The 27,983-nt window shown below is 53.6% G+C and overlaps 1 protein-coding gene across 6 annotated transcripts in view; it reads left to right on the forward strand.

The window, feature by feature from the left end:
• The window catches only part of CAMK2B (calcium/calmodulin dependent protein kinase II beta), a 94,366-nt gene that overhangs the window by 16,380 nt on the left and 50,003 nt on the right, over nucleotides 1-27,983 (forward strand). For all 6 annotated transcript variants that reach the window (XM_055421107.2, XM_055421108.2, XM_055421105.2 and 3 more), the window contains exon 2: nucleotides 17,858-17,952. In XM_055421107.2, the coding sequence (XP_055277082.1) occupies nucleotides 17,858-17,952 (95 nt within the window). The remainder of the gene's footprint in view (nucleotides 1-17,857; nucleotides 17,953-27,983) is intronic.

Raw genomic sequence — 27,983 nt, forward strand, 5'->3', positions numbered from 1 at the left:
GTCCCTGGAATTCTCCAGGCAAGAATACTGGAGTGGTTTGCCATCCTCCAGGAATCTTCCTGACCCAGGGTTTGAAGTCAGGTCTCCTGCATTGCAGGCAGATTCTTTACCATCTGAGCCACCAGGGAAGCCTGATAAACCAGGAGGTTTGGGTCAAATGACCTTCTGGGGTCCCTTGTGGCTCTGTGAATTGACTCTGTGGAAATCCTGTTTCCTTCCTCTGAGACTTGCCACAAAGCTCATCTGTCAGATGCTCGGGCGTCTGTGGGCCAATCATACAGGTATTTGCATTCCTGGAGAATACAACTTAAGGAGGATGAAGTCTGATTGACCCGAAACATAAAAGAAAAACAAGTTCCTAGAGCTTTAATGGATACGCCCACCCGTTCCAGGAAAAAAGAATCAAATGGCCACGAAGCCCATCTTCCTAAGCTCCAGATCCTATCGGGTCTGGGCCACCATGGGTGGTGAGTTGCCGTCTGTGTTCAGAGCATCTGTCCAGGCAGGCGGTGCTGCTCCCATGCCCGCCCAGATGCCCCGCCTCCCGCCAGGGCCACTGAACCTTCCAGTCGCTGCCCCTCCTCCCTTGACTGCTCCTGCTTGTCCTCCATGAACTGCGCAGCCTCAGCAGTAATTTCAGGCCCCCAGGGGGTTGACTCAGTTCTGTCCTCATCAGTGACTGCCTGGCACTGTGACGAGTGGGGCGGACGCAGCTTTGAAGAGCTGCTTTTGAAGGTTGCTCTGTGGGCCGCTGGCTCACAGACCCAGGCTGGGAACATGGTCCCAGCTGCTGCGGCTGTGTGTGCATTCAGTGGTCCCATGGCTTCTGAATCGGTCCTTGTTCCGTTGATGGTCACACAGGGAGGGCAGCCATGTGGGCTGCTTTCTGGGCTGCACCGGCCCTTGCAGTGGTGCTTGGCACATCCAGCTGTGGGGATGCCGGCCGGGTTCCGTAGCCCTCCAGGGTGGCCCCTGAGCATGAAGTAGCAGATGGAGGCACATCTGGAGAGGGCCCTGGGCTCAGGTTCTGATAAAGGCATCTTAAGAGCACAGTGGCCCTGAAGTGATGTCAGTGTCTCCAGATCAGTACAGGCAGCTTGAGGTGAGCAGGTGGGTTGACCAGGACCCCAGCAGAGCAGGTGTGAGCTGCTTCTTGTCGGAAGCTCCTGTACCAGCTTCCTTGGTGCCTCTGCCAGACCTTCCCGGGCCCGCCTGGCCTGGCCATCAGTGGTGGGCCACTGACCATGGAGATTCCTGGGGCCTTACACAGCCTCAGCCTCTAGCGTTGGGGGTTCTGACACTCTCAAATTCAGATTTCCTTTTGGACCAGAAACCTAAGGGGGTGAGCTTTTCTCCTCAGGGTTTGCATGTACACCCCCCACCCCAGAACCCCTTTGCTGAGGCAGCAGGTCTCTGCATCTGTGGGGTGAGGTGGGCGGGCAGCTCCCCAGAGCCTCCTAGCTGAGTACCTCCATGGCCATACAGTTCTGTCATCTTCACAATCAAGAGGACTTTTACTTCCTTCCCATAATATGTTCAGTGCTTCTGAAAATGCCAAAGTGTTTACAATTATTTGGTGGTGAAACAACTTGGCCCTCTCTTTCCAAGTGTCAGTGAAAGGGAGGCCCATGATGTGACACCCTGCCTCTGTCCAGAGCACCCCAGATGGCTGGACCAAGGGCAGGTGTGGGTGTCCAGGTAGGGCCAGGTCCTCTCTCTGAGCTGGTTCTTCTGATGGAAAACAGGTGAAAAGTCCATAACGGTTCTGGGAACCTCTGTGGTCACTGGTGTCTGAAAATTCAGGGTGAGTTGACTTCTGCTTGCTGGGCACTTGAGGGGGACATCCAGGTACCCCATGCGGGGCATGGGGCCAAGAGTAAGGAGAGGAGGGTGGAGACCCAGGACAAGGGCCTTGAATGGGGTGCCATCTGCACACAAGGTGGTGGAGGCCCCAGGCCTCTGCAGGCCTGGATGGGGCTTCCTGCTGCCCTGCCCCCCAGCATGTTGCCAGCTTCCCTTGACAAGCTGGAATCCTGTGTCATCAGGATTCTAGCGGCCAACAAGTGCAGACCCAAGCCCTGCCCTTGAAGCATCCCAATTTATTTCAGGGACCAACAAAAATGTGCCTTACTACCTCCCTCCCAAGCATGTAATAAGCCTTCTGCTCCTTGCAGGTGGGCCACAGGGGCTGCATGCAGTGAGGAAGGGTTGCCTTCACATATAAAGAGGTCCTACAGGTCAATAAGAAAAGAGCTAAAATTCCATCTGCAATATGGATGAAGGACCTAAGCAGGCAGCTTACAGAAGATGAAATGGAAGTTCTTTCAGGTGGTGAAAACATGAAGAATAGAAATGAAACCAAAGCCACTGCTCTCTTGTCCGAGTTCACCTCGTGCTTCAGGTATGAGACGGTTTTTCCAGGTGACCCGTGGGCTGATGAGGCCACCTCGGTCAGTCTCCAGGCTCAGCTACCCTGAAGCTGATGAACAGAGGGCCTGGGAATGGGTGGGCCGGGCCGGGCTGAGGCCTCTCAGTGTAGGCAGGAGAGGAATTCTAGAGATGCGGGTGCCTCCTCCGCCAATACTGAGCTGTGCAGAAGGCCTTGCTTACCCCCTCCTCCTGCTCCTTCTCCTGTTGTCCTGTCAGCACGTGCTCTACCCCCCAACCATGGGTCAAGTGGGGCCCTAAGTCTCCCATTAGCTGCTCCCCGCAACCCCCTCTGCAGGGTGCAAGGCCAGGTCCAAACTGCAGGCTCTGCCCTGGCTCGGTGGGAGGAGGGGGCCCCAGGCATCAAGGGGTCCAAGGTGGTCCAGGGCCTCCCTTCGTCCAATCGAACCTCTGTGTTTTGGTCTTTGCTTAATGCAGACCCTCAACTTAAGTAGAGGGAGCTTGCTGTAAAGATTGCTCATCTGGGGAGCTTGCTGCTAAAGACTGTGCCTGAGAGAAAGAGGGAGAAGGAGAGAGTCAGACAGCAGCACAGAGAAGGGTGGGGTGGGGTTGGTGAGAGCGGGGAGCATGCAGGCGTGAGCCTGATCCCACAAGAAGCCCAGGAGTGGCGTGTGCCCACCGCGGCTGCACATGACAGGTTGGATCTGAGAGGAGCCCTTGGCCGAGATCAGCTCTTACCTTGGGGCCCTCTCTTGTCCTGGGACAGCCTGGACTATTGCCCTCAGGAGGCCTCTGGCCTGGCCAGGGTCTCATCCACCCCACCCCTTTCCCCACATTCCACACTATCCACAGAGCGGGAGGGGAGTGGTGGCATTCCCTGTTATCGTCCCCTCTCTAGTGGTACCTGGTCAGTGTTAAAAGCTGGGCCAGGGGTATCCTGATCCATGGTGCTTCCCCATTCCTGTGGTGTAAATACACCCATGATGGCCCAGGTCAAGCTTGACATCAACCAGAACATTTGGTTTTGTGTAGCCAGTAAGAGCTGGCCTGTGAGCCAGACCCCTGGGTGGGGTGGGGGGGGAGGGCAGCCCTTGAGCCTCGGCTCTGGCCACAAACCCCCAGCCCCTCCTCTCCCAGACGCAGCTTCTCCTGATCCTTCTCTGCCCTCAATGGAATATTCCATCCATCCCTGCCCAACCCCCATTCTTTCTGAGCCAACAAAGGGCACCTGGTAGGTGAATGTGCAGGAAGGGTGGGCAGCGGCGGTGGCGGTTTAGTTGCTAAGTCACTAAGTCGTGTCTTGCAACCCGTGGACTGTAGCCTGCCAGGCTCCTCTGTCCATAGGATTCTCCAGGCAAGAATACTGGAGTGGGTTGCCATTTCCTTCGTCAAGGGATCTTCCCGACCCAGGAATCAAACCTGGGTCTCCTGCCTTTCAGGCAGATTCTTTACCAGCTGAGCTCTGAGGGAAGATCAAAGGGAGGTCTGCGTTTAGGTCCCGCCTCTGCCACCCACAGTGCCATGGGCTCAACAAGGCATTGGCGCCCCCGCCCTTCCCATCTTCCACGGAGGTCCTGAGAGCCCGGGGGACAGACTTTGGAAACTGCAGAGGGCAGTCCTGGGCGCTGTCGGGTCTGGAGAGTCTGTGACACCCCAAGCACCCTCTCACATTGCGCGGGCCCTCGGTCATGCTGGAGTGTCAAGGTTTCGATGTGACTGACACACTGGTATTTTCCTTAGGCTTTCGTACATGTGGTTAAAAAAATCCCCCAACCCCAATGTCTGTCATAAAAATACTTAATTTTCCTCTTTATACTTTAAAAAAAGACTGAATGAACTCTTTTTTAGAGCAGTTTTTATGTTTACAGAAATATTGTATGGAAAGTAGAGAGTTTCCATATTTACCTCACAGCCGGGCCCCAATTCCCTTTCCTGTAACCATCTCCCTTCGGACGTGGTACGCTTGTTACAGCTGGTGACCAGTATGGCTCAGTATGCTTTTTATAAAGCACGCAGTTAATATTAACTGAAGTCCACAGTTCCCATAGGGCTCACTCTGAGCCGCACAGCCCTGCAGGACTGACAAAGGTACAATGTCATGTGCCTGTCATTATAGTGTTTCAGGTCCTTTGTTCTCCTTTGTTCATTCCCACCCCCCGACCCTCCAGAGTCCCAGACAACCACTTCTTCTTGTCTCTATAATGTTGTTTTTTCCAGAATGTCATGTATTTGGAATCATACAGTATGTTGTCTTTTCAGATTGGCTTCTTTCACTTAGTAATATGCTTTTAAGATTCCGTCATGTCTTTTTCTGGCTTGATAGCTGGTTTCGTTTTAGAGATAAATAATACTTCATTGTTGGGACATCCCAACAATGTCCATTTAGCCATTCATTCTACGAAGGATGTCTTGGTTGCGTTTAAGTTTTGGCAGTTATACCTACTATAACCATTTGCGTGAAAGCTTTTGTATGGACTTAGGTTTTCAACTCCTTTGGACATATACCAAGGAGCATGATTGCTGGATCATATGGTAGGAGTAGGTTTAGTTTTTTGGAAACTGCCAGACTGTCTTCCAAAGTGGCTGCACCACTCTGCATTCCCACCAGCAGTTAATGAGAGCTCCTGTTACTCTACATTCTCACCAGAATTTGGTGTTGGCAGTTTTTTTGGATTTTGCACATTCTGATAGATGTGTGGTGGTATCTCATTGTTGTTTTCATTTGCATTTGATGACATATGATAAGGAGCATCTTGTCATATGATTTTTTGCCATCTGTATACCTTCTTCAGTGAGGAGTCTGTTAAGGTCTTTGGCCTATTTTTAATCAGGTTGTTTGCTTGTTTGTTTTATTATTATTGCATTTTAAGAGTTCTTGATATATTTTGTATACAAATCTTTAATCAAATATATGTTTTTCAAATTTGCTTAACTCATCTTTCAAAGAGTAGTTTTTTATTCTAATGAAGCTTAGCATATCAATTCTTTCTTTCTTGGATCATGTTTTTGATGTTGTATCTGAAAAAGTCATTGCCAAACCCAAGGTTACCTAAATTTTCTCCTATGAGATCTTCTATGACTTCTGTAGCTTTGCATTTTACATTTAGGTCTGTGATCCATTTTGAGTTACTTTTTGGGAAAGGTGTGAGGTCTGTGTCTAGATTAATTTTTTTGCATCTGGATGTTCACTAGCTCAAGTACTGTTTCAGATTATTCAAGTTGTTATCAGTTCAGTTCAGTCGCTCAGTCGTGTCTGACTCTTTGCGACCCCATGAATCACAGCACGCGAGGCCTCCCTGTCCATCACCAACTCCCAGAGTTCACTCAAACTCATGTCCACAGAGTCGGTGATGCCATCCAGCCATCTCATTCTCTGTCGTCCCCTTCTCTTCCCGCCCCCAATCCTTCCCAGCATCAGAGTCTTTACTAGTGAGTCAACTCGTCGCATGAGGTGGCCAAAGTATTGCAGTTTCAGCTTTAGCATCAGTCCTTCCAATGAACACCCAGGATCTATCTCCTTTAGAATGGACTGGTTGGATCTCCTTGCAGTCCAAGGGACTCTCAAGAGTCTTCTACAGCACCGCAGTTCAAAAGCATCAATTCTTCGACGATCATCTTTCTTCACAATCCAACTCTCACATCCATACATGACCACTGGAAAGTTGCTATAACCTGGCTATAGAATCCATAAACTGGGTCTTTATAAACAACACACATTTATTTCTTACAGTTCTAGAAACTGGAAATCCAAAATCACGGCTCTGGCAGATTCAAAGTCTGGTGAGAATTTGCTCCCTTGATGGTCATCTTTATCCTGTGTCAGAAGGGATAGAAAGATTTATCTGGAGTCTTTTTTTATAAAGCATTAGTCTTGTTAATGAGGGCGCTGCTGTCATGACCTGATCACCTCCCAGAGGCCTTACTTCCTAATACCATTCCACTGGGGTTAGGATTGCAACATATAAATTTGGTGGTGGGGATGGGGAGGGGATGGACACAAACAAGCATTCAGTCCATAGCAAACTTAATTTTTTGAAAAGACAGTCTTTTTTTCTTTGAATTGCCTTTATTTCTTTGTCGAAATTTTGTTTACTGTGTTTGTATGGGCCTATTTCTAGGCTGTCTGTTCTGTTCCATTGATCTACTGTCTATTCTTTCACCAAATCGCAGTCTAGATTCCCATAGCTTTATAGTCTTGAAGTCGGATAGTGTCAATCCTCTACATTTGTTCTTCTCTCATCAATATTATGTTGGCTGTTCTGGGTCTTTTGCCTTTCTGTCTGCTACACTTGATCTGAACCAAAAGGTTGAGAAGTGATTTTTGCCTCTCCATATAAACTTTAGAATTTGTTTGTCAATAGCCATACAATAACTTCCTGCAATTCTGGTTAGGATTACATTGAATCTATAGATCAACTTGGAAAGAACAGACATTCTGACATCAATCTTCCTTTTCATGAACATGGGATATCTCTCCTTTCATTTACTTCTTTTATTTCATTAATCAGTATAGTACATATTTTGTAGAGTTATACCTAAGTATTTTATTTTTTGGTGCTAATGTGAATAGTATTGTATTTTTAATTTCAAATTCACCTACTTTCTCACCAAAACTATGATGTTAGTTGAAAGGTTTTTTGGTAAATGCTTGTGGTAGACTGAACTGTGTGTCCCCCCAAATTCATAGGTTGAAGCCCTACCCTCTATATAGCTGTATTTGGAGATAGGTTCTTTAGGAGGTAATTAAGGTTAAAAGAGGTCGTAGTGACGGGGCTCTACTCTGATACAATTGCTGTATTATAATGAAACAATCTCAGATATGCAGATGATACCACCCTAATAGCAGAAGGCAAAGAGGAACTAAAGAGCCTCCTGATGAGGGTGAAAGAAGAGAGTGAAAAAGCTGGCTTAAAACTCAACATTCAAAAAACTAAGATTATAGCATCCAATCCCATCACTTTATGGCAAATAGAAGGGGAAAAAGTAGAAGCAGTGACAGATTTTATTTTCTTGGGCTCCCAAATCACTGTGGGCAATGACTGTAGCCATAAAAATAAAAGACGCTTGCTCCTTGGAAGAAAAACTATGACAAACCTAGATAGCATATTAAAAAGCAAAGATGTAACTTTACTGGCAAAGGTATGTATAGTCAAAGCTATGGTTTTTCTAGTAGTCATGTACAGATGTGAGAGTGGGACCATAAAGAAGGCTGAGCGCCAAAGAATTGATGCTTTCAAACTGTGGTTTGGAGAAGACTCTCGAGAGTCCCTTGGACTGAAAGGAGATCCAACCAGTCAATCCTAAAGGAAATCAACCCTGAATATTTGTTGTAAGGACTGACGCTGAAACTCCAATACTTTGACCACCTGATGCAAAGAGCCAATTCATTGGAAAAGACCATGATGCTGGGAAAGATTGAAGGCAAAAGAAGAGGGTGGCAGAGGATGAGATGGTTAGATAGCATTGCCGACTCCATGGACATGAATTTGAGCAAACTCCAGGAGATAGTGAAGGACAGGGAAGCCTGGCATGCTGCAGTCCGTGGGGTGACAAAGAGTCAGGCACAACTTAGTGACTCAACAACAAATGTAGAGTTTGGTGGTATTGAGTCTCTTCACAGTGTTGCACAACCATCACCAGTACCCATTTTCAGAACGTTTTCATTACCCCAAACGATAACTCTGTACCCATTCGGTAATCTCAGTGCTTCCCACTTCCTTCAGACCCTGCCATGTTCCCTGGGTGGGTGCCCACCCTCTTGTTTCCACTGGCTTTGCTGCCTTGAGTCCTCCTGGAAGCTTCTTAAGGATGTCTATACCTGGTGGAACTGGGACCTGAGGACCCCGGCTATGGCAGGGGTGGTGGTGGGTGGGTCTGGGCAGTATTGAGGGTGACAGTGTGAAGTGTGAGGCCTGAGGGTTTAAGAGGAATGCAGTGTCACGGACACGTGTCAAAGTTGAGTTATACTCATCTGTGTGGGACTCATAAACTTGATGTGACTGTACAGCGTAACGATGATGACATTAATGCCTAAGAAACATGAAAGGGTTACCCTTCGTGGTCATTTACATCTAAACCTCCTTAGGCTGTAGGGTGCATCTTGTCATAAGCCTTATGTGGTCAGGACACAGCCTCCTTTCTGCTCGTGGAGTGTTCCATCTGCTCTCAGCATTGTCAGAAATATAAAGAAAACGTCCTCTCTGAATTGACATTCCTGACTCGTCCACCTGAAACTCCACTCCCCAGGGTGTCCGGGAGGAGGGCCTTGGGGGGGATCTCGATGTCCGTGTGGTTGGGGAGGGGGCATCCGATAGGAGGGATGGCTGCTGTAGCCTGGGTGCTCTGTTCAGAGGGGAAGAGAGAAGAGGAGGCCCCCCTTGGGTTTTCTCCATCTAGATGCACCCACAGACTCCATGGGCAGCACTGCCATTCTCGTGTGTGGGTAGGTGTCCTCAGGTGGCATTTCTGTCCTACTCTCACCATTTGTTTGTCAATGGATTCATTTGATGCTGAAGCTGAAGACTAGAAGACCTCCCTGCCCTACTCGCTCTTGGCCCTCTTGAGATTTCTTTGGGTAAAGATTTCTCTGATCAAAGAAGTTACAGAAAGGCTGCACTTCACACTCACTAGTGGGAAATTCACAGTGCAGATGACCATGTTAAAGGCCCTGAGAAGTCCTGCAACAGGAAAGGAGAGGAGGAAGGAAGGAAAAGGGAGGAAAACACTGTCTAACTTACTGGTTTCTAAACTTATTTGCCCACAGAGCCCCCTTTGTGCCCAACGTCTGTTAGCATCATGTGGAACTAATATTTGAGGATGGTAATTTGGGACATGTTTGCTTAGTACACACAGGGGCAGACTCTGACTCCCTAAGGCAGAATGGAGGGTCCGCGTGTGCTGTGGGTTGAACTGTGTCTTCTTAAAATTCAGATGTGGAGTCCTAACCCCAGTACCTGAGAATATGACCTTATTTGGAAATAAGGCGGTTGTAGATGTAATTAGTTATGGTGAAGTGGGTGAAGAGCCTTCATCCAGTACGACTGTGTCCTTATTTTTTATTTCTTTCTTTTGGCTGTGCTGGGTCTTCATTGCTGTGTGGGCTATTCTCTGGTTGCGGCGCATGGGCTTCTCGTTGCTGTGGCTTCTCTTGTGTGGAGCATGGGCTTCTCGTTGCTGTGGCTTCTCTTGTGTGGAGCATGGGCTATAGGGAGTGCAGGCTTCAGTAATTACAGCGTGTGGGCTCAGTAGTTGTGGTTCTCGGGTTCCAGAGCACAGGCTCAGTAGTTATGATGCTCAGCTGCTCAGCTGAACTCAGTTGCTCTGCAGCAATTGTGGGATCTTCCTGGATCAGGAATCGAACCTGTGTCTCCTGCATTGGCAGGCAGATTCTTTACCACTGGGGAAGACCCCCCACCCCGGATTTTCTGTGTGTCCTTATAAAAAGGGGAAATTTGGGCCCAGGGAGACACACAGGGAGAATGCCATATGAACATGAAGGTGGAGATGGGGGTGATGCTTCTGCAAGCCCAGGATCCCCCGTGAAGCCCCAGAAGCTGACGAGAGGCCTAGAGCAGTCTCCCACAGCCTCAGAAGGACCAACCCTGCCAGCACCTTGGTCTTGGACTTCTGGTCTCCAAACTGTGAGACAATAATCTGGGGTTTCAGCTGCCCAGCCTGTGTACCATGTTGTGGTGACCCCAGTTCACTGGCACTGCATGGATGACTTATGACTTGAGTTTCTGGCCCAAGCTCAGTGGTCGGGGCCGAGGAGCTGCTGGGGTTCCAGAGAAGGACCTTGGAAAGGCCAGGGATGGACAGTGGGGCAGTGGCAAGAGCTGGCATTTTCATCGCTGGTGTGGTTGTAAATCACCCAGCGATTGTGCCGCTGGAAATCAACTCTACAGAAATAACCAAGATGTTTACGGCAGGCATTTACGAGAAGGGAAATTGGAAACATCCCAAATGCCTGCCAATCGAGGAAGTGCTCGCCTATCCGTGGAAGGAACGTTCTCTACTATGAAGATGACACGTATATGATCTAGGTCAGGGAATGGGAACTGTGTGTGAAGTGATGTTAAATATAAAAGGCCAAACACGAAGCCGGAACTCACCCGCTGATGAAAGGCACGCTGGGAGGCTACAGAGACCACGGCGATTTGGGTGTTCACAAACAAAATTATATGTTGTCTAGCATTGGTTTCCAGTTTGGCTACTTCAGGTCCTGTTTCTGAAACCCAGGATGTTCTGGGTTCAGGACAGGAGGGCAACATGGTTCCCTGAGCTCCGTGGGCCGTCGATGATGGACAGCCCTCATGGGCCTGCGGCCTGGACATCAATCCTGTCCTGGGCCCTCCTGCCCCTGCCCACCATGGCACACATTTCCCAAGTCCTGTCAGAGCCAGCACGCTCTCCTCATCTGCCCAACCCTGAGGCCAGGGAGCCAGGGAGGGTCACATACCCTCCTGATGCCCACCAGTAAAGCAGTATGTAACAGCCAGGTGATACTTTGGTAGAGTTGTTTTCAGGGTGGGGAAGTAGTAAGAGGAAGAAGCAGGATATAAACAGCAAGAGATTCCTGAGTGTTGATGAGGAAAGCCTTCCTATGGTGTAGACCTCACCAAGACACATCAGAGCATCATGGGACTCTAGCAATGGGTTCCGAAAGTGGAGGCGGCTTCAACTCGCTCTATTGAAACCACCTTGTTTACTCCGTTTTCTGCCTTAAGCATGGATTCTGTTTTTAAAATTATTATTATAAGCAAGAAAAAGCCCCCACAACAATTTCACGTACAAGTCCCTATTTTCTACCAAATCGCTTAGGTCCAGATTACAAATATAAACGGACCTCCCCCGTCATTTTAATCAAAGGTAGAAAAAATCTTTTCACTAACACACAAATAAGCAGCAGCTTGGTTTAGTTTAAATCCACAAATCCAAGCAAGTGGAGGGCCTGGCGTGGTGAGTGAGCGTGTCTGCTGGGCTTTCCACCCTCCCTACCTGAGCCCTTCTGAGCTGAGCCCACTGGGGTGGCCCAGGCTGGGTGCTCAGGCTGCTTTAAAAGAACACTCGTTTGTTAATTTACATGGGAAATAAAACTGTTGGACCAGCCAAGTGCATCTGCCGCCTGCTTAGCCCGTTCCAGAAAGATCTTCTGTGGATCTGCCTGGGAAGTCGGGGGGCCAGGATGGCTGTTTTCACTGAGAGGACATCCCAACCTCTCACTTGTGTGGGAGCCTTTACAAAACAGATCAACAAGGGTTTGGTTCTTTTACTCAGCACTTCTGGCTGTTTTTGGCCCTACAATTTAAGAAACCCATGGACTGGTCCACATGTGATGTGGGCCCTTGGCTCTGGCTGGTTGTCAAGAATTCCTGCTCCCGAGCATCCAAGTTAGCAGAGTGTGGATGGGGATTTGCCAGGTTGTTCAGCCACCAGGTGTGTCTACAACAGGGCTGTGTCAGCCCTGTTGGCAGCCAGGCCAGGCCAGGGCAGAGAGCCGGAGTCAGGTGCAGGGGCCCCGTCCTCCAGCGGGCCACAGGGATGGGGATGGTAGAAGGAGGAGGTGCTGCACCCCTGGAACGTGCACCAGGAGGGAGGCAGTGGGAGTGCCAGGCGGCTGTGGAGGAGCAGAAGCGGGAGTTCCCCAGTTACATGAGTCTGATGCCTGCTCTGCACCAGGGCCTCCACACATCCTGTGTGAGGAAGCCCCAGGCCCAGGATGCAGGGTCCCGAAGTGACGTCCATCGTCAGCGCTTCCCTGTTCTGCAGCCCCCACTGTGGGGACAGGGCAAGACCAGACTCCCCTGCCCATCAGCTTCTCCCACCAACACTAGCTCAGCTCAGTGGGCAAAGGGTAGGCTGGGCCACTGGGCTCAGCCAGCAGAGCAGGGAGGAGGCAGGTCCCCAAAGCAAGTGCTGTGGGGACTGCAGGTAATCCATGCCAAGGGCAAGTTCCAGGTGGCAGCATGTGGTCAGGCATGGGGGCAGCAGGTGGAAGAGCCCTGCAGGTGGAAACCCAGGCCGGAGCCTGCCCCTGAGGGCCAGTGGACTGTCTGTGTCCAGGTGAAAGATGGGGTCAGGGGTACCCTCAGGTTGGATGGGGAGGAATGAGAGAGTAAATGGGGCTGGGAGCCACTCGCTGGCTTGCTGCTTCTGCCCAGTGTGTCAGGAGAGTGACCCTCGAGTGCCACCATGGGCCGGCATGGCCACAGCAGTGCTGGGAACCCACGTGCAGCTGACCAGACCCCAGGCAGCTCCGGGATTCATTCCCCCACCCCCAGCCTCTCTGCTTTTGTGGTTCCTTAGTAGACTTTCTATAAATGGCTTTATGAAGAAGTGTTTTTTTTCTTCTGTTAGCTTTACTTGATTCTTAAGAGTCCCTGCTTGGTGCCCAGGAGGCTCCTGATCTGATCACATTTTTCAAATAACTTTAAACCTGAGTGCAGCAGCAGGTGCCCACTGGGCATCGCATGGTGACCTCGAGGTTCAGGGGAGCCTCCACCACGCTTTCTCCCTGAACTTCACCCCCACCCAGATCCCCACCTTTCTGGCTTCTCCCCCACAAGCTGTGCCCCAAGTGGCGTTTCCAACCCTGCAGCTGGCTGCCACCTGCCGTGCCATTTGTGGACGATTGGAGCATCAGACAGCCTATCCAGACGCAGTCCAGGGACCTGTTGCCCCACCACCTACCTGGTTTGTGCCCTGCGTCTGCACCCCAGAGCCCCTGTGGGCAGGGTGGGGGTCTGCCAGGCTCCTAGCACATCGGTGGCCCTCTGCTTTGATCAGGGACCCATGGCCTCAGTTCCTCAGGAGACATTCTCTACCTGCAGGCACTCCCCACCCTCCCACAGACACTCGTTCACCCCACCAGACGCCCCCTCCCTATCCAGGGAGCTCACCCTCCCCTCCTGGGCTGCAGGCACTCCCCACCCTCCCACAGACACTCGTTCATCCCACCAGACGCCCCCTCGTATGCTCACCCTCCCCTGCTGGCCTGCTCTCCAGAGTCTGACCCCTCCCAGTCTCTCCCTGTCTTCCCAGAAGGCTGCCCCTTCTTGTCCCGCAGGCCTGAGGTATGCTGAAGCCCAGCACTTCCCCTCACTTCCACTCATGGTGCTTGGAGGTCAGTCCTTACTTTCTCATCACAGTCTGGACCCTCTGCCTGTCCCCAGCATCTTGATTGTCTATGGAGAGCCACAGTGGAGGGCCAGAAACAGATAAATCATTATAATAAAAGGGGCAAAGTGAGCCAGGACATGCAGAGTACAGCGTCTGGAGGAGACTGAGCTGACTTCCTGTGGCAACTGGGAAAGATTTCCAAGAGGAGGTGTTGAGTTGGGTCTTGAAGGATGCATAGGAGTTTGCCTGGTGGCAGCGGGGTTGTGCTTTAGGATACAGACCTGGGTTCTTTGTCCCTGTCATTGTCTCAGTAATTCTAAGTTTCAGGTGGGTAGATGCTGCAGGTTCTGAGGGAGAATGGCGCTGGTGCTCGCCTGACTGTTGTCTGTGATGTTCGAGACGTTGGGGGCCTGGCCTGTGGTCCTCACTGTACATGCTTCTATAGCATCAGCTCTTCTGGGGGGCTTGCTTGTGATCCACATCAAGCAACCGGCAGAGCCACTGGAAAGGGGGTGGATGCCTGGGGAGGGGGAAGAAGGAGATGGGAATGGTGGACTGAGAAGCTGGCTTCAAGGATGGGAGAGGGGAGGTGGGGGAGACTGGCCTAAGGAGCGGTGGCCATCGGGGGCCAAACCGCTTCCCTGTGCTCTCACTCCAGGTAGTTAAGCCATGGAGAGTCTTCTAGCTTGTGAGCTTTGTCAGGCACCTGACCGAGCTTTCAGGGAAACTTCCATGGGTCCTGAGCTGGAAGACTGAGCTCCGAGGGCTCCCTGGGGTCCCGGCTGCTCCTCCCTGCTCCAGGCACAGCCGGCTGGCCAGGTTCTCCCCCAGAGTTAATGGGCGCTGGGGTGCAGGCTTGGGTGACCAGGCAGACCAGGGTGGAGTGACCAGACTTGGGGGAGGGGAGGGCATCTCTTTCTAGAAAAATTTTCAAGCTGGGAGAAACCCACCTTGGGAGAAACCCAGGAGAAACCCTACCCCATAGGGGCTTCCAGAGGTGCCCCCCTCCCCAGCAGGCAGGACTCTGGGAGAGAAAGACCTGTGTCCAAGAGCAGTCCGTTCTCCAGCCTGAGTGCCACCTATAAGGTCCATTATTGAGCGCTTGCTGGATGCCGGGACCTTGCCTGCCATGTTCCTGGTTGCCTCCAGGGACTGGCTCCTGCCCGCCTGGCCCTGCCCTCATCTCAGACTCTTGCCATCACTCACCCAGAGCCCCCTGCCGAAGAGACAGCAGAGTCTGGCCCGGAAGGACATGGGCAGCAGGGCAGTTTGTCTGGTCCATCTGGCTGTCCCTCCTGTTCACTTTCGGCACATCCTGCCGTGTGCCCGGGAGGCTTCCTGGCTCACTGCCCCGCGGCCCCGTACTTCCCCTGGCTGGACGGCGGCGGGCGCACAGGCCCTGTGGCCCCTCCCCACTCCGGGGGCCAGCGCACCTTCGGGCCCTTGATACCTCACCCCGTGCCCACCAGGCTTCTGAGCAGCCCCCTGGCTGTTTGGAACTTCCGGCATCAGTGGGGATTGGACTCTGGCACTGGAAGCCGCGACTATTCCATGGAGGCCCGTGAGCCCGTGCTTGGGTGTCCATGCCCTTTGGGGGCCAGAGCATGAAGGTGGCAGCTCAGCCCTGTACACCTGATACCCTCTGCTCTCCTGGGCAGGAAGTGGATGGGAGGACCAGGGATAGGCCAGGCTGGTAAGGAGGAGGCCAAAGCAGCCTTGGGCAGACAGCCACCTGGGACCTGGCTCAGCCTTTGCAGTGGCCCTGTGAGCCTTTGCTGCTCCTTGGGTGGGTGGGGAAACAGGCTCAGAGGGTGCAGCCAGGGAGAGACAGAGCAGGGTTCAAACCCAGACCTGCTTGAAGCCTCAACTTGCTCTCTCCCAAGCTAGTGTCACTGATCCAAAAAAAAAAAAAAAATCATCCTTTCTTTGTTTTTTTCTTAAAATAAAAGAATATTTTGAGACTATAACTCATACACAGTGAGAAAATCACACAGGACAGAGTGGAGTGACTAGTGTGCCAGCCCCCAGCTCCCTGCCCGCCCACCCCAGAGGCAGCCACTGCCCTGTTCTGACTTTAAAGAAGCAAAAATTTAGCTCTAAGCACACCTATTGATCATAAAGACCTGGGATGTTAAGAAAATGTTCAGTTAGAGCTAGTGTAATATTTGCTTTTTTCCCAAGGAAGTGAATAGTCCATCTTAATGAAGTTTTTAAAAAAAATTTTATTATTCTTATTGCTATTTTTTTAAAAGTAGGTTAGACTTTTAAAAAATTTCATGTATTTCTTTTTGATTGTGCTGAGTGTTCGTTGTGGTCCGCAGGCTTCTCTCTGCGGTGGCTTCTCTTGTTGCGGAGTGTGGGTTCTAGGGCGTGAGGGCTTGAGTAGTTGTAGCACGTGGGTTCAGTAGTCGTGGCTCCTGGGCTTTAGAGCACAGGCTCAATAGTTGTGGCATGCCGGCTTAGTTTCTCTATGGCATGTGGGATCTTCCCAGACCAGAGACTGAACCCGCACCCCCTGCATTGGAAAGGCAGAATCCTAAACACGACCACCAAGGAAGGCCCTGAAGTTTTATCCCCAGAAGGATTATAGCAGAAATGTGTTCTCTATTTAAGACGTTGCTTTCCCGTCACCTGGAACCTGGGCTCGGGCAGCTGGTGGGCTTCTCAGGCTCTGTGGGCAGGCTCTCGGGAGCGGGGGGGAGGGTGCTGGGTTCCGATGGGGACTGTGTCTGCAGGGCCTCTGGGGAGGGAAGACAGAGGCGGGGCCTGTGGTCAGGGGTGGCCCTGCCCCACTGGTCCATGGGCTCAGCCTCTGTGCCCACTTCTCCCGGCAGCCTCCAGTCTGGACCCTTCCCCAGACATTTCCTGTTCTGGCTTTGTCTCATACGTGCTGGGTCTAATGTTCTTCGAAAATGATCTCAAATCAAATTAAACCAACGGTGGTGACAAGTCGAATACCATGGAGGACCTTCTGATGGACCCCAGGCTCCCTCTGGTCTGTGCTCCCCACCGGCCCTGGGACCCTCATGGGCCTGCTCTTGGGGCTCTGGCTTGCTTTGCCACCTCCTGCACACCATCCTCCTCTCAAGGGTCAGCGTTTGGGATGTTACATGCAGAACCTCTCAATGACCTTGGCAGCGGTCACCCCGCCTTTCAGGTTTCCTTCTCCCAGCCCTCCAGGCTGGTCCCTGCTCCTCTCAGAAGCACTGATGCTGTGGGCAGGTAAATGTCTCCTCCGCTGTGGGACTGGCCGCCTCTGCTATACAGTGGCGGTGGAGGATTTGGGGGAGGGGCCTTCGCCTCCAGCTTTGCAGCGTAATTATGTGATGCTTCTCCCTCCCTCCAGAACCTTCAGTGAGTCCCCACAGGCTGTGCCTCCCTATTCCACTGTTTGGAGCCGGGCCAGCGTTCATTGCTCTGGGAGGACCCTGGGTCTCGAGGACTTGGCATAGAGTGAAGGAGGGTGCTCGCTGAGAGGCCCCCAGACAGGCCCTCAGTCCTGCTGGTCCGTGAGGATGCTGAGGCCAGGGGTCTCACAGGAGCTGAGTGTGCCAGTCAACTGGGATCTGCCAGCTGCTGGGAAAGAGGCCCCTGTGGGGCTGGCATGAAGCGGGTGGTGCTGGAAATCTTTTGGGGAGGAGTGCCCCTTCCTCAGGGCTTCCTTGGTGGCTCAGATGGTAAAGAATCTGCCTGCAATGCAGGAGACCCAGGTTCGATCCCTGAGTCAGGAAGATCCCCTGGAAAAGGGAATGGCTACCCACTCCAGCATTCTTGGGGCTTCCCTGGTGGCTCAGTTGGTAAAGAATCTGCCTGCAGTGTGGGAGACCTGGGTTCGATCCCTGTGTTGGAAAGGTCCCCTGGAAAAAGAGAATGACTCACCACTCCAGTATTCTCGCCTGGAGAATTTCACAGATTGAGAAGCCTGGCAGGCTATAGCCCATGGGGTCACAAAGAGTCAGACCTGACTGGGCAACTAACATTGACACCAACTAACACACCCCAATAATTTGGCCACCTCATGCGAAGAGTTGACTCACTGGAAAAGAGTCTGATGCTGGGAAGGATTGGGGGCGAGGAGAAGGGGACGACAGAGAATGAGATGGCTGATGGCATCACCGACTCTATGGACATGAGTTTGAGTGAACTCCGGGAGTTGGTGATGGACAGGGAGGCCTGGCGTGCTGTGATTCATGGGGTTGCAAAGAGTCAGACATGACTGAGCGACTGGACTGAACTGAACTGAACACACCCCTTCCGCACACAGATCTCTGCCTGAGGCTGGGCCTCATGACTGAATGCTGGGTGTTCATTGTGGGGGTTAACTGTCTCTGCTTTCCTGTTTCTTCCCCAGGGGGGCTTTTTCTGTGGTCCGACGCTGTGTCAAGCTCTGCACCGGCCATGAGTATGCGGCCAAGATCATCAACACCAAGAAGCTGTCAGCCAGAGGTAGGGAGGGAATGGCTGTGTTGGCCGGTGGGAGCCGGGGGTGGGGGGAGCCTGTGCTGGGGGATGGGGCGTGGCCTGTGGCTCCCGGGCGACACAGTTGGAGCGGGATTGGTGGCCGCAGTGGGGTGTGAACGGGGCTCATGGCTGCGCGGGGCTGGGAGCAAGAGGCAGCCACACACCCTCACACCTGGAATTGCACTCTTGCTCTCATTTAGGGGCTCATGGAACCCCTGTCTCTTCTCCCCAGGGCTGGAGGGGAGAGGCATGCAACCAGGTGGCTGATGTGGTCAGTTAGTGTCATCTGCCCAAGAATGTGGGCCAGAGGAGGACATAGGGACCTGAAGACTTTGGGTGCTTGAGGGGCCACCTGAATGGCATGTTTCCTGACTCGGACCCTGCCAGTTTTCTAGACCCAGGGATGCACGTGGGGACTCATCTGACTGTGCTGGGAGGGCTGTGGGGGCGCTGCCTGCAGGGGTGGATGTGATGCTGGCCATGAGCTGGCCCTGGGCATGTGTCCTTACCCCATCCGGCACTTCCCAGGCCCTTGCTGGGGGACAGCCTGTTCTGGGCAGACAGACAGATCCAGTGGTGTTCCATGTGGGAGGGTGGGGCAAGATGTGGCGGGAGGAGATGACATGCGGTGAGTGAGTGTGACAAGGCCATGGTGGAGGTGCCGCCCTGAGCAGGTGAATTCAGAACGCAGAGGTGAGGGGACAAGGGCGGGGGACCAGGGAAGGAGTCTGGCGGGACCTGCCACCCCCCAGTGCTGTGGGGATCCCACGGATCTCCAACCCAGGATTAGACAGGAGGGGCCGGATGAGACCTGGGCAGACAGTGCTGAGTTAAGCCCTCTTCCACCTCCTCCCAGTCACACCCACCATCCTGGTTAGCATCCAGACACAAATCTAATTGAGAGGCTCCTTCTCCTCCAAGAGGCCCTGACTGTCGGCAGTCCTGGCTCACATCCCGCCCTGCGGTTGGTGCAGAGAACGCCTCCATCTGTGGGGTCTGCAGCTTCTAGCCCAGCAGCCTGTGGGGGCGAGGAGCTGAGCCTGCTGTGTGGTTCGCTGAGCCGTGTGTGGGTGTTTGGGTGCCTGCTGTGTACCAGGCCTTCGGGGCTGAGTGTTTCCAGGGGCAGACGCTCCGGTCCCAGCCCATATTGAGAGGCTGGTTGTGCACCAGGGGGGTCAGTCCTGTGTCCTCGTTTTTGCTGCTGATGTTAGGAGGGGACAGGGGTGACACAGGGCACTGTGGAGACAGGAGGTCTTGGAGCCAGTGCAGCCCTGGGGCATGTGTGGTGGGAAGGCTCAGATCCTGCAGCTAGACTGATAACAGCAATAACACGAAGGCTAATATTTACCAAGCGTTTGCTGTGTGTACTGTACTGCCAGATGCAGGGCTGCTTCTGTGTTCCCTGACACTGGGTGGGCGGCACTGGTCAGATACCGTTGTCACATGTGTTTGGGAGCTGTGTCCGCATACGTGGATTTTCTAAAGCAGGAGGAGCACTCTGCTTCATTACCTAGGCTTGTGCCAGGTCACAGGAGGTGAGAGAGCCCACCTTCAGGGGCCCCCCTGGACTATTGAGGGAGACCTTCACTCATTCGCCAGCTTTACCCAGCACCTCCCACGTGCCCGGCACTGAGGACAGGGTGATGAGCAAACACATCCAAACAAACCACTACAGCCCCATCTTTGGGGCGGGAGCCCAGGGGAGAGCACAAGGAGGTTGGATGGGTCTTGAAGGATGAATAGGAGTTTGTGAGACTCAAGCAGAAAACCACTTGAGTATGAGTATGTTTCTGTGGAATCCGGCAGCTCCTTTCAAGTATATTCACACTCCCCCGTTTATACCCTTAAAGTGAAAGTGTTAGTCACTGAGTTATGTCTGACTCTTTGTGACCCCGTGGACTGTAGCCTGCCAGGCTCCTCTGTCCATGGGATCTTCCAGGCAAGAACACTGGAATGGGTTGCCATTTCCTACTCCAAGGGGTCTTCCCAACCCAGGGATTGAACCTGGGTCTCCTGCATTGCAAGCAGATTCTTTACTGAGGATCAAGAGCAGTGGAAGTCTGAAATTCCCCTGTGTTCCACAATTACCACCTGCTCTTCCACTTCCTGACAGCCAGCGTGCTCTCTGCCCTTGAGTCCCAGAGGCTTGGTCAAAGAGCTCCTGGCTCACGGCACCATTGTGGGGCTGTGCAGACCTGGGGCTCCATCAGCCCTGCTTCTGGCCTCAGTGTCCCAGCTGGACGCAGCTCGGGTTGGGTGGTGGGAGGCAGGGCAGCTAGCCAGGGCTGGTCTGGAATTGGAGCAGCCAGCTCTCACCCGCTGTCACCTCCCCTCAGGAGCACTTCCCCTGTGAAGACACTCCCTGCTTTGCCTCCACACTTGGGCCCTTGCATTGCTCAGGTCTGTGAAGGTCTTGGGCATTCCCCCCACCCTGTTAAACTCATTATCATGGAAAATTTCAACCACCCCCAAATATAGATAAAATGATAGAATGAGTCCCCAGCTTCAACACAACAGTTTTCAACACTGGCAATTTTGTTTCATCTGTAACCCTCCCCATGCTCCACCCCCACTCACATATCTTGCGGCAGATCCCAGACCACCCATCATTTCACCACAGTGATCAGCGTGTTTCTCTAATGGAAAAGGATTCTAAAACCAACCAGCCACCTCCCTGTACAGGGACCCAAGGGTCTTCTGATCCTCCCCAGCCCCTTTTCAAGCTGAATGGGCAGCTGGAGGGGTAAGAGGAGAGGGTCTCAGACCCCTGACCCTCATCTTCATGCTGAGTGTGGGCCAGCAGTGGAGTAGCTAGGCTGATGGGTTTAGTTTGGTTGCTACGTGGCCTTGGCCACATGGTCCTGACTGCCTCAACATGTGACCTTGGCCGTGTTACTTAGCCACCCTGTACCTCAGTTTTCTCAACTGTAAAACAGGGATAAATCTAATCGCTACCCTAGAGGGGCATTGTGAGGGAGAGAGGAGTGAGGTACTTTGGAGTCAGCCTAGCACAGTGCTGCCCGAACACCCTTTGCTTTCTTTCGCTTTTCTTGGCAGACTATCCTGCACAGCCTGCAGGCTCTAGGACTCCTCCTCCAGGAAGCCTCCTGGGGTCCTCCCAACCAGCTTAGAAACCCAGAAGCCCGAAAGCAGTCACTTTACAAATTTTTCCATTGATCATTTGCTCCTTGAGGGTAAATGCAGAAGTTCATCTCTGCACCTTCCCAGCTCCCAATCCAGAGGCTGGGAAAACACATGTATGAACATCCCACCCTCTTACTACCCTTTGAGGGCTGGCTACATAAAACCCAAAGTTCTCACCTGGCCCGAAACTGCCTTTGGCCCTGTCTTCTCTCTCCTTCCCAGCAGCTCTGGTCAGGCACTGGCTTCTTCTGGTTCTATATACCCCAGGGCCTTTGCACATGCCTTCCCTGAGGCTCAGACAGTAAAGAATCTGCCTGCAATGCAGGATACCTGGGTTTGATACCTGGGTCAGGAAGATCCCCTGGAGAAGGGCATGGCAACCAACTCCATTATTCTTGCCTGGGAAATTCCAAGGACACAGGAGCCTGGCAGGCTATAGTCCATGTGGTGGCGAAGACTTGACTACAACTGAATGACTAACACTTTCACTTCTTTCTAGAAATGCTTTTCCTGAACTTTGTACCTGCTTAACTCCTGTTGATAACACTTCCTCAAAGGGGTCTCCCTTGGGCCTCCAGTAGGAATCTGGGACCCAAGCACCCTGTTTTAATTTGATGGCTGTCTCACCCACTAAACTGCCAGGCTTTGCGGGCAGGACTTCATCTGTTTCGTTCACCATTGTATCTCCTACCCTCCACCCAGGCCCTGAGAGGTGGGGAGCTCTACATAAATCTTTTGGAATGAATGAATGCTTTGAGTGAGTGGATTTTGAAGGAGCGGATGTGCAGCCTGTGCTGGAGTCAGGTTAGTCTCCCAGGTGTGAAGCTGGGACAGGGATTGGGTGGAGCAGTGTCTAGAAGAAGGTGTGCCACAGGGTTGGGTTTGTAAGGGAGATCCCTGGCCACCAAACACCTGAGCATCTGGGAAGTCCAAGTCCAGGAGAAGTTCTGTGGGGAAGCCAGAGAGTGGTCGGGAAGCAAGGAGGGGAGGCCCGGAGCCCACTGCTTCTTCCTGAGTCCTGGTGTTCACCTCGCAGCCTGCACCTGCGGCGTCCTGCGGGGTCAGACTTGATCCATACAGAGAGTCCTGACTCCAGACAGCGCTCCCTCCTGAGAGAGGCCATTCAGAAATGCTTGCCCCAGCTGTTGTCCTGGAAGGTGGGGGCAGGGGATCCATGGGTGGGGAGTCTGCTAGGCAAGTGGGAGAGTGGGGAAGTGGAGACTGGACTCAGAGGTTGGAGGGGAAGCCCCTCTTCTGCTCGCTTCATTTTCAGTGCAGTGTGGAGGGGCCTCACCCAGCCCTGCAGTGAGGGGGTACCACTCCTGATCCGAGGGGACTGGCTTAGTCCTTCAAGACTTCCAGTGATAAAGAAAGCGGCAGGAGAAGGATGCTGGCGCTGGACACAGAAAAACTGTCCCACCCGGTAACTGACAGTTCTTGGAGCCACGAGGACACTGTAGATTACATCCAGCTTGTGCCAAAGGCAGTAAGAGTTAAGACTTTTTAAATTGAATACTTAATTAAATAGAGGATTGTGAGACATTCAGAGTCTGTGAATGTACTGAATAATAAGAGATTATTAAACTACCATTAACAAAAGCAGTTAGAGGAAAATTAATTGACGGGGGTGGTGGGGGTAAGACGATCATCATCAGGCACTTCTTGTTGCTCCTGCCTTCCTCTCCCCTCCCCTTGCTCCTTGTCAGCATCAAGTGGCTGCTCTTTAGGGCTCGTTTGGTGGCCATTTGGAGGACACCCTGTGGACCGAGCTCTTTTAGTCCTCACTGGCCCCGACTGTCTTTTTAGTACTCACTGGCCCCGAGCGGGTGTCCCAGAAATGACCCCGGTCAGCGGCTGACCTTGAGGAAGGAAGGAAGGACACGGCTGCCCCAGAGCAGGGGCTCAGGCCCCTGGGTATTGTGCCCTGACTCTCAGCAGCATTTTCGTGAGGTCAGTGACGGAAGGCCTGTGCCATGGACGAGGAAACAGAGGAAGCAGAGTCTGGCCCAGGAACCCACAGTTGTGATGAGCAGAGCCTGGGATGCTGGCAGCTCCAGTTTTCACCCAGCTGCCGAGGGTCGCAGGGGGATCAGGTGTGAGGGCTGACCTCCGGGGTGGGAGGCTTACCTCATAGTGGCTGCTCACCGCACAGCTGGGGGACTCACCCTACCCGTGAGGAGGCTGAAGCCACAGATGAGATCAAGGCTCACCTCTGACCCTCCTGCCCCCAGGCTGCTGCTCGCTTTACCTCCAGCTACCTTCACGTAGGGTCACGCCCTTCGCAGGGTCCGGATGGCCCCTTCTGCCTTGGGGGGCGCCCCTGTCGGCGGTGTAACGGGGAGGAGTTATCTGGTCTCTAGGGGCTCTGGGGCTGAGCCTGCACCCCTGGCCAAACCTGCCCGGACCCGTGCTTTCCTGCTGCAACCCGTGCTGGCGGTTTCCTGTCGGCCCCCACGACCCACAAGCGGGAAGACGTCCCGAGACAGAGGATAATGGGCGCCGGGAATCCGCGGAACTGGGTTACAGGAGGACGCGGCGCCGGCTCCGCATTGCAGGGGCGGCTGAGCATGCGCAGCGGGCGCCGGGGCGCCCTCCCTCATTTCTTTCCCTCCTCTCCCCTCCCCTCCCCTTCTCTCCCCTCCCTTCCCTTCCCCGCCTCCCTCCCTCGAGCACCCCCTCCCTCACCTGAGCACCCTTACAGGGCCATTCCGCAGCCCCGCCCCCTCCCTTGCAGCTCCCAGGACCCCAGGGCCCCAGCCAGGGCCTCACTGTATAATGTCCTAATTTCAAATAAAAAATGATTTTTTAAAATAGGTATGTCCTAGGCCTCCAGCCAGCCTTTGGTGCACCCTGCTCTGGAGTAGGGGCTCCAGGGGACCCTGGGCAATGGGAGGGGGTCTCCCTAGGGACCCAGAGGGTAAGGAGTGGGGGGCCCTCCCTTTGCCCCAGGGTCGATCTTTAACTGGACAGACCCATTTCTCCCAGATTCTGTGGCCAGGGCGTGTGTTTGTGTGGAGTTGCGGGTGTCCTGGTGCAGGTGGGGAGGGAGTAAGAGGGAAAGTTGGGGGCTCTTGTGGGAGGTGACCCCCCATTCCATTCCACTGGGAGGATGGGGGAGCAGTGAGGGAACCAGACTGGGATGGCCAGATTTTGCAGTTAAATTTTAATTTCAGATAGGCAATAAAAAATATTTGAAGGCAAATATGTCCCAAACTGCATGGGACATGCTTCTGTTAGAAAACTGTTTACCTGCGCTTGGGACATATTTATATTAAAAATATACTTGTTGCTTATCTGAAATTCAGATTTAACTGGTTTTTTTGTTTTTTTTTTTGAGCACACCATGCAGCATGTGGGATCTTAGTTTCCCAACTAGGGATCAAACCCGTGTCGCCCTGCAGCATGGAGTCTTCACCTCTGAACCATCAGGGAAGTCCCAAACGGGTCATTTTGTGTTTTATCAGGCAATGCTAAACAGAACTGTTGAGAGAACAGGTCTTTGTCATTAATTTGTTAACCAAACAGGCTAAGTCAAAACTTCCCCAAACTGGGCGAAGGCAGAGGAGGAGAAGAATAGGGGTGGGGGGCCAGACTTTGTGGGCAGGAGTCCTCGGGGACACCCCCTCTGTGTTCTTGGTGGCCTCACTGGTGCGGACGTGAGAGTGGCAGCTCTGTGGCTCTGCTGATGCTTCTGGGCTGTGTCTGGTTCTGGGGCATGGCTGTCCCTGTGAACCCTGGGCCCCGTGGGCTCTGGGGCCTGGAGGCTTGGATGATACACAAACTCTGTGTAGTCAGGCCGCAGCAGTTCCCACCCCATTGGGCTGTAGAAGGTCAAGGGAGTGTGGGGAGGTGGCCCGGCCCCAAAAGGAGGGCTGGTCCAGAGTTACTGGGAAATGTTCCTGAGCTGCCAGGCTCTCTGGAGGTTGTTTCATTGGTTGTTCCTGTTATCCCCACAATCTGAAGAGCTCCTTCCTGCCACCCCTGCCCATCCCACACGCACCAAGAGCTCCCTCCAGGAGTTCAAGGGGCACCCGCAGGTTTGAGGACCCGATTTCTGTCCCACTTTACAGCTGACAAAACAGGACATGAAAAGCTAGTCATCTGTAGTCGGATCACCCCTTTTTTGCCTGTTAATCAAGGCGGGAGCCTGCCATAGGATCGTGGGCATGACCAAACAGGACACGGAGCCCAGAGAGCTGAGGTGGACAGCAGGCTGCACCACACAGGTTCAGGGCCCAGGGAGGTCACTGCACATCACACAAGCCACGCAGGACAGAGTGAGCAGCAGACTCTGCGAAGCAGGCTTCATGGTGATGAGAGAGTGGGGTGTCACTCGTTCCTCCAGGGGGCCGTGGTCACTTGTTTGAATAATTCCTTGCCTGCAGGAGGCTGAGGCCACCAGTGGGGGACAGGTCAGGTCCGAGCCTGGGAGAAGCGCCACTTGGCTGGAGGAGCAGGGTGGGGTGCCTACAGCTAGGCCATTAGGGGCCCTCCCGGTTTCACCAGATTTCAGAGCAGTGCATCACTCGGGGCCTCAATCATGAGATGCCTAGTCTTTCCGCAGTGGTAACATGCTGGGTAATGATGGCTCTGAGCCTGAAGAGGGCACCTCTGCTCCCTGGAGGAGCCGCTGAAAGGCCAGACCAGAGGGACCGTGGAATGAGGGCTCTGAGGGCCACATGGCTGGCTTAGAGGCCTCAGTGCAGCGGGGTTGGGAGCCGCAGGATGCCGGCCGAGCTCCCAGACACCTGGCGGCTTGTTTGTGCCCCTCGAGAGCCCTTTCTTTGTTGCAGAGAGGCAGTGGCAGCTGCAGGACGCACACAGGCGCCCTTGCTGGGGCGTGTGGCTGCCAGGTGATGCTGGTGTGATAATTGCTGGTTGCCTTTTAGAAACAAAATCTGCTACAAGAAGCTACAGAGGCAGCTGTTCTTTTCATCCTCATGGCCCTGCTGGTGCCACCAGGGGCTGCAGCGAGACTGGACTTGCCTGGGATCCCTAGTGCTGGATGCAGAGCAGGTTGAGATGCCCCCAGGACCCTTGGTGCTCCCTGGGTGAGCAGACTGGGCTCAAGCATGTCAGCCTGCTGGAGGCTTGAGAAGCCTGGTGGGAAAGCCTTGGGATGGCTGAGCCATCTCTGGGCCAACTCCCCTGGGTGGTGGCCCAGCCCCACTCCCCCGACCCTCCAGCCTTCCCGTGCCCCGTTGGAAAGTTGGGAGCGAGGTTAATAACAGCCGAGGGCCCTCGGTAGTTCTGCAGGCCTGTGAAGAGCCCAAGAGCTGATCTGTGAACAGCAAGCGCTAGTTTGCTACACCATCAGATGGCACAGAGAGCTTTCTAGAGCCTTCGGAGGCTCATGGACATCCACATGCCATTTCATTCAGGCTCATGTTAATCACCACCCAGCATCAAATCCTTAACTCACGTGTCCCAAAGTTGTGAGAGTCCAGTGGGACACAGCACGGGAACACAGGTGGGCAGCTCTATGGTTCCAAGCTGCTGGGTCAGAATCTGACAAGGCACTCCTGTGCCCTGGAGTGGAGGAGCCACCAGGGTCTCAGACCGTGCTCCCCTGTGACCTTCATCCGCCCCCTGAGCCAGCTGGTACCCGGTGACAATGACAGGACTCTGTGCTGCCCCTGGAGTCGGGCTGGTTTGTCTCACATATCCCAGGCCTGGGAGCCCTGTCAGGAGGCAGTAGCCGCCGAGGCACTGGCGTGGCAATGTCCTTCCTGAAAGACCTGTCCTCTGCAGCCTTCCATCCTGTGCCTAGAAAGGGGATGAAGCTGAGGTTGGAGCCTCCAGCATCACCGTTGCTGATCCGAGTGGTTGTGACCAAATGCCAGGGCTCCTGCACCAGCCAGAGACAGAGCCACCCCTCCCCTGATTGGGGGAGGCCAGATGCTGACGCTGTCCATCTCGGGAGGTTTGAGGAGAGCTCTAGCCTTTGTGGGGAGAGGGAAGCTTCCATGTCCTGTTTTGTGTCCAGCTGTTGGCTCCGCAGGGTAGGCGCGGCCCAGGCTCCCGTTCCCTCCAGGCTAAACCAGCAGTGGGCTCAAACTGGAAGATGCTGGTGCTTACACTTGAACTGGACTCTGTCTGCCCTGATGCACCCAGGCCTGCCCACGTGCTTCCTGGGACCCTGAGGATCCTGTAGGTGGTGGCACAAAGTGCTCAGGCTGAGGGCACTGTGGAGGGTGCCAGAGTTTCTACTGTAGACTCCACTGGCTGCTCTGAATGTCCAGGGTATTCTGTCAGATTCTGACCCAGCAGCTTGGAACCATAGAGCTGCCCACCTGTGTTCCCGTGCTGTGTCCCGCTGGACTCTCACAACTTTGGGACACGTGAGTTAAGGACTTGATGCTGGGTGGTGATTAACATGAGCCTGAATGAAATGGCATGTGGATGTCCATGAGCCTCCGAAGGCTCTAGAAAGCTCTCTGTGCCATCTGATGGTGTAGGCAGTAGAGACAGGTGGGAAGGAGACGAAGGAACCCTGAATGAGGAATCCCAGGGCCCAGCGGGGCAGGTCACCTGGGGGACAATGGGTCCTTGTTCTCATGGACTCCCACCTCCCTTTGGAAGAATAGAAGCCCCTGGAGAGGAGAGGGGAGACAACTGCTGGGGTCCTGAGTGTTACCTTGGAAAGAGGCTGGAGGAGGGAAGCAGGAAAAGCAGGGAGGATAACAGGCCAGGTGTCCAGCTCTGCAGGGTAGGCTGCGGGGAGGGGCCGGTTTCTGGGGGAGGAGCCAGTTTCTGGGGGAGGGGCCAGTTTCTGGGGGAGGGGCCAGCAGTGGGGGTTTCTTCTCTTCGGTGGCTTCTCTCTGGACATACCCCTCTAACCCTTTTCACACATGGGAAACAGACTCAGAGCA

Source organism: Moschus berezovskii, chromosome 3 (genome assembly GCF_049115385.1).
Source record: "Moschus berezovskii isolate FMDL1 chromosome 3, NW_MosBer_1.0, whole genome shotgun sequence".
In the NCBI taxonomy this organism is placed as follows: Eukaryota; Metazoa; Chordata; class Mammalia; order Artiodactyla; family Moschidae; genus Moschus; species Moschus berezovskii.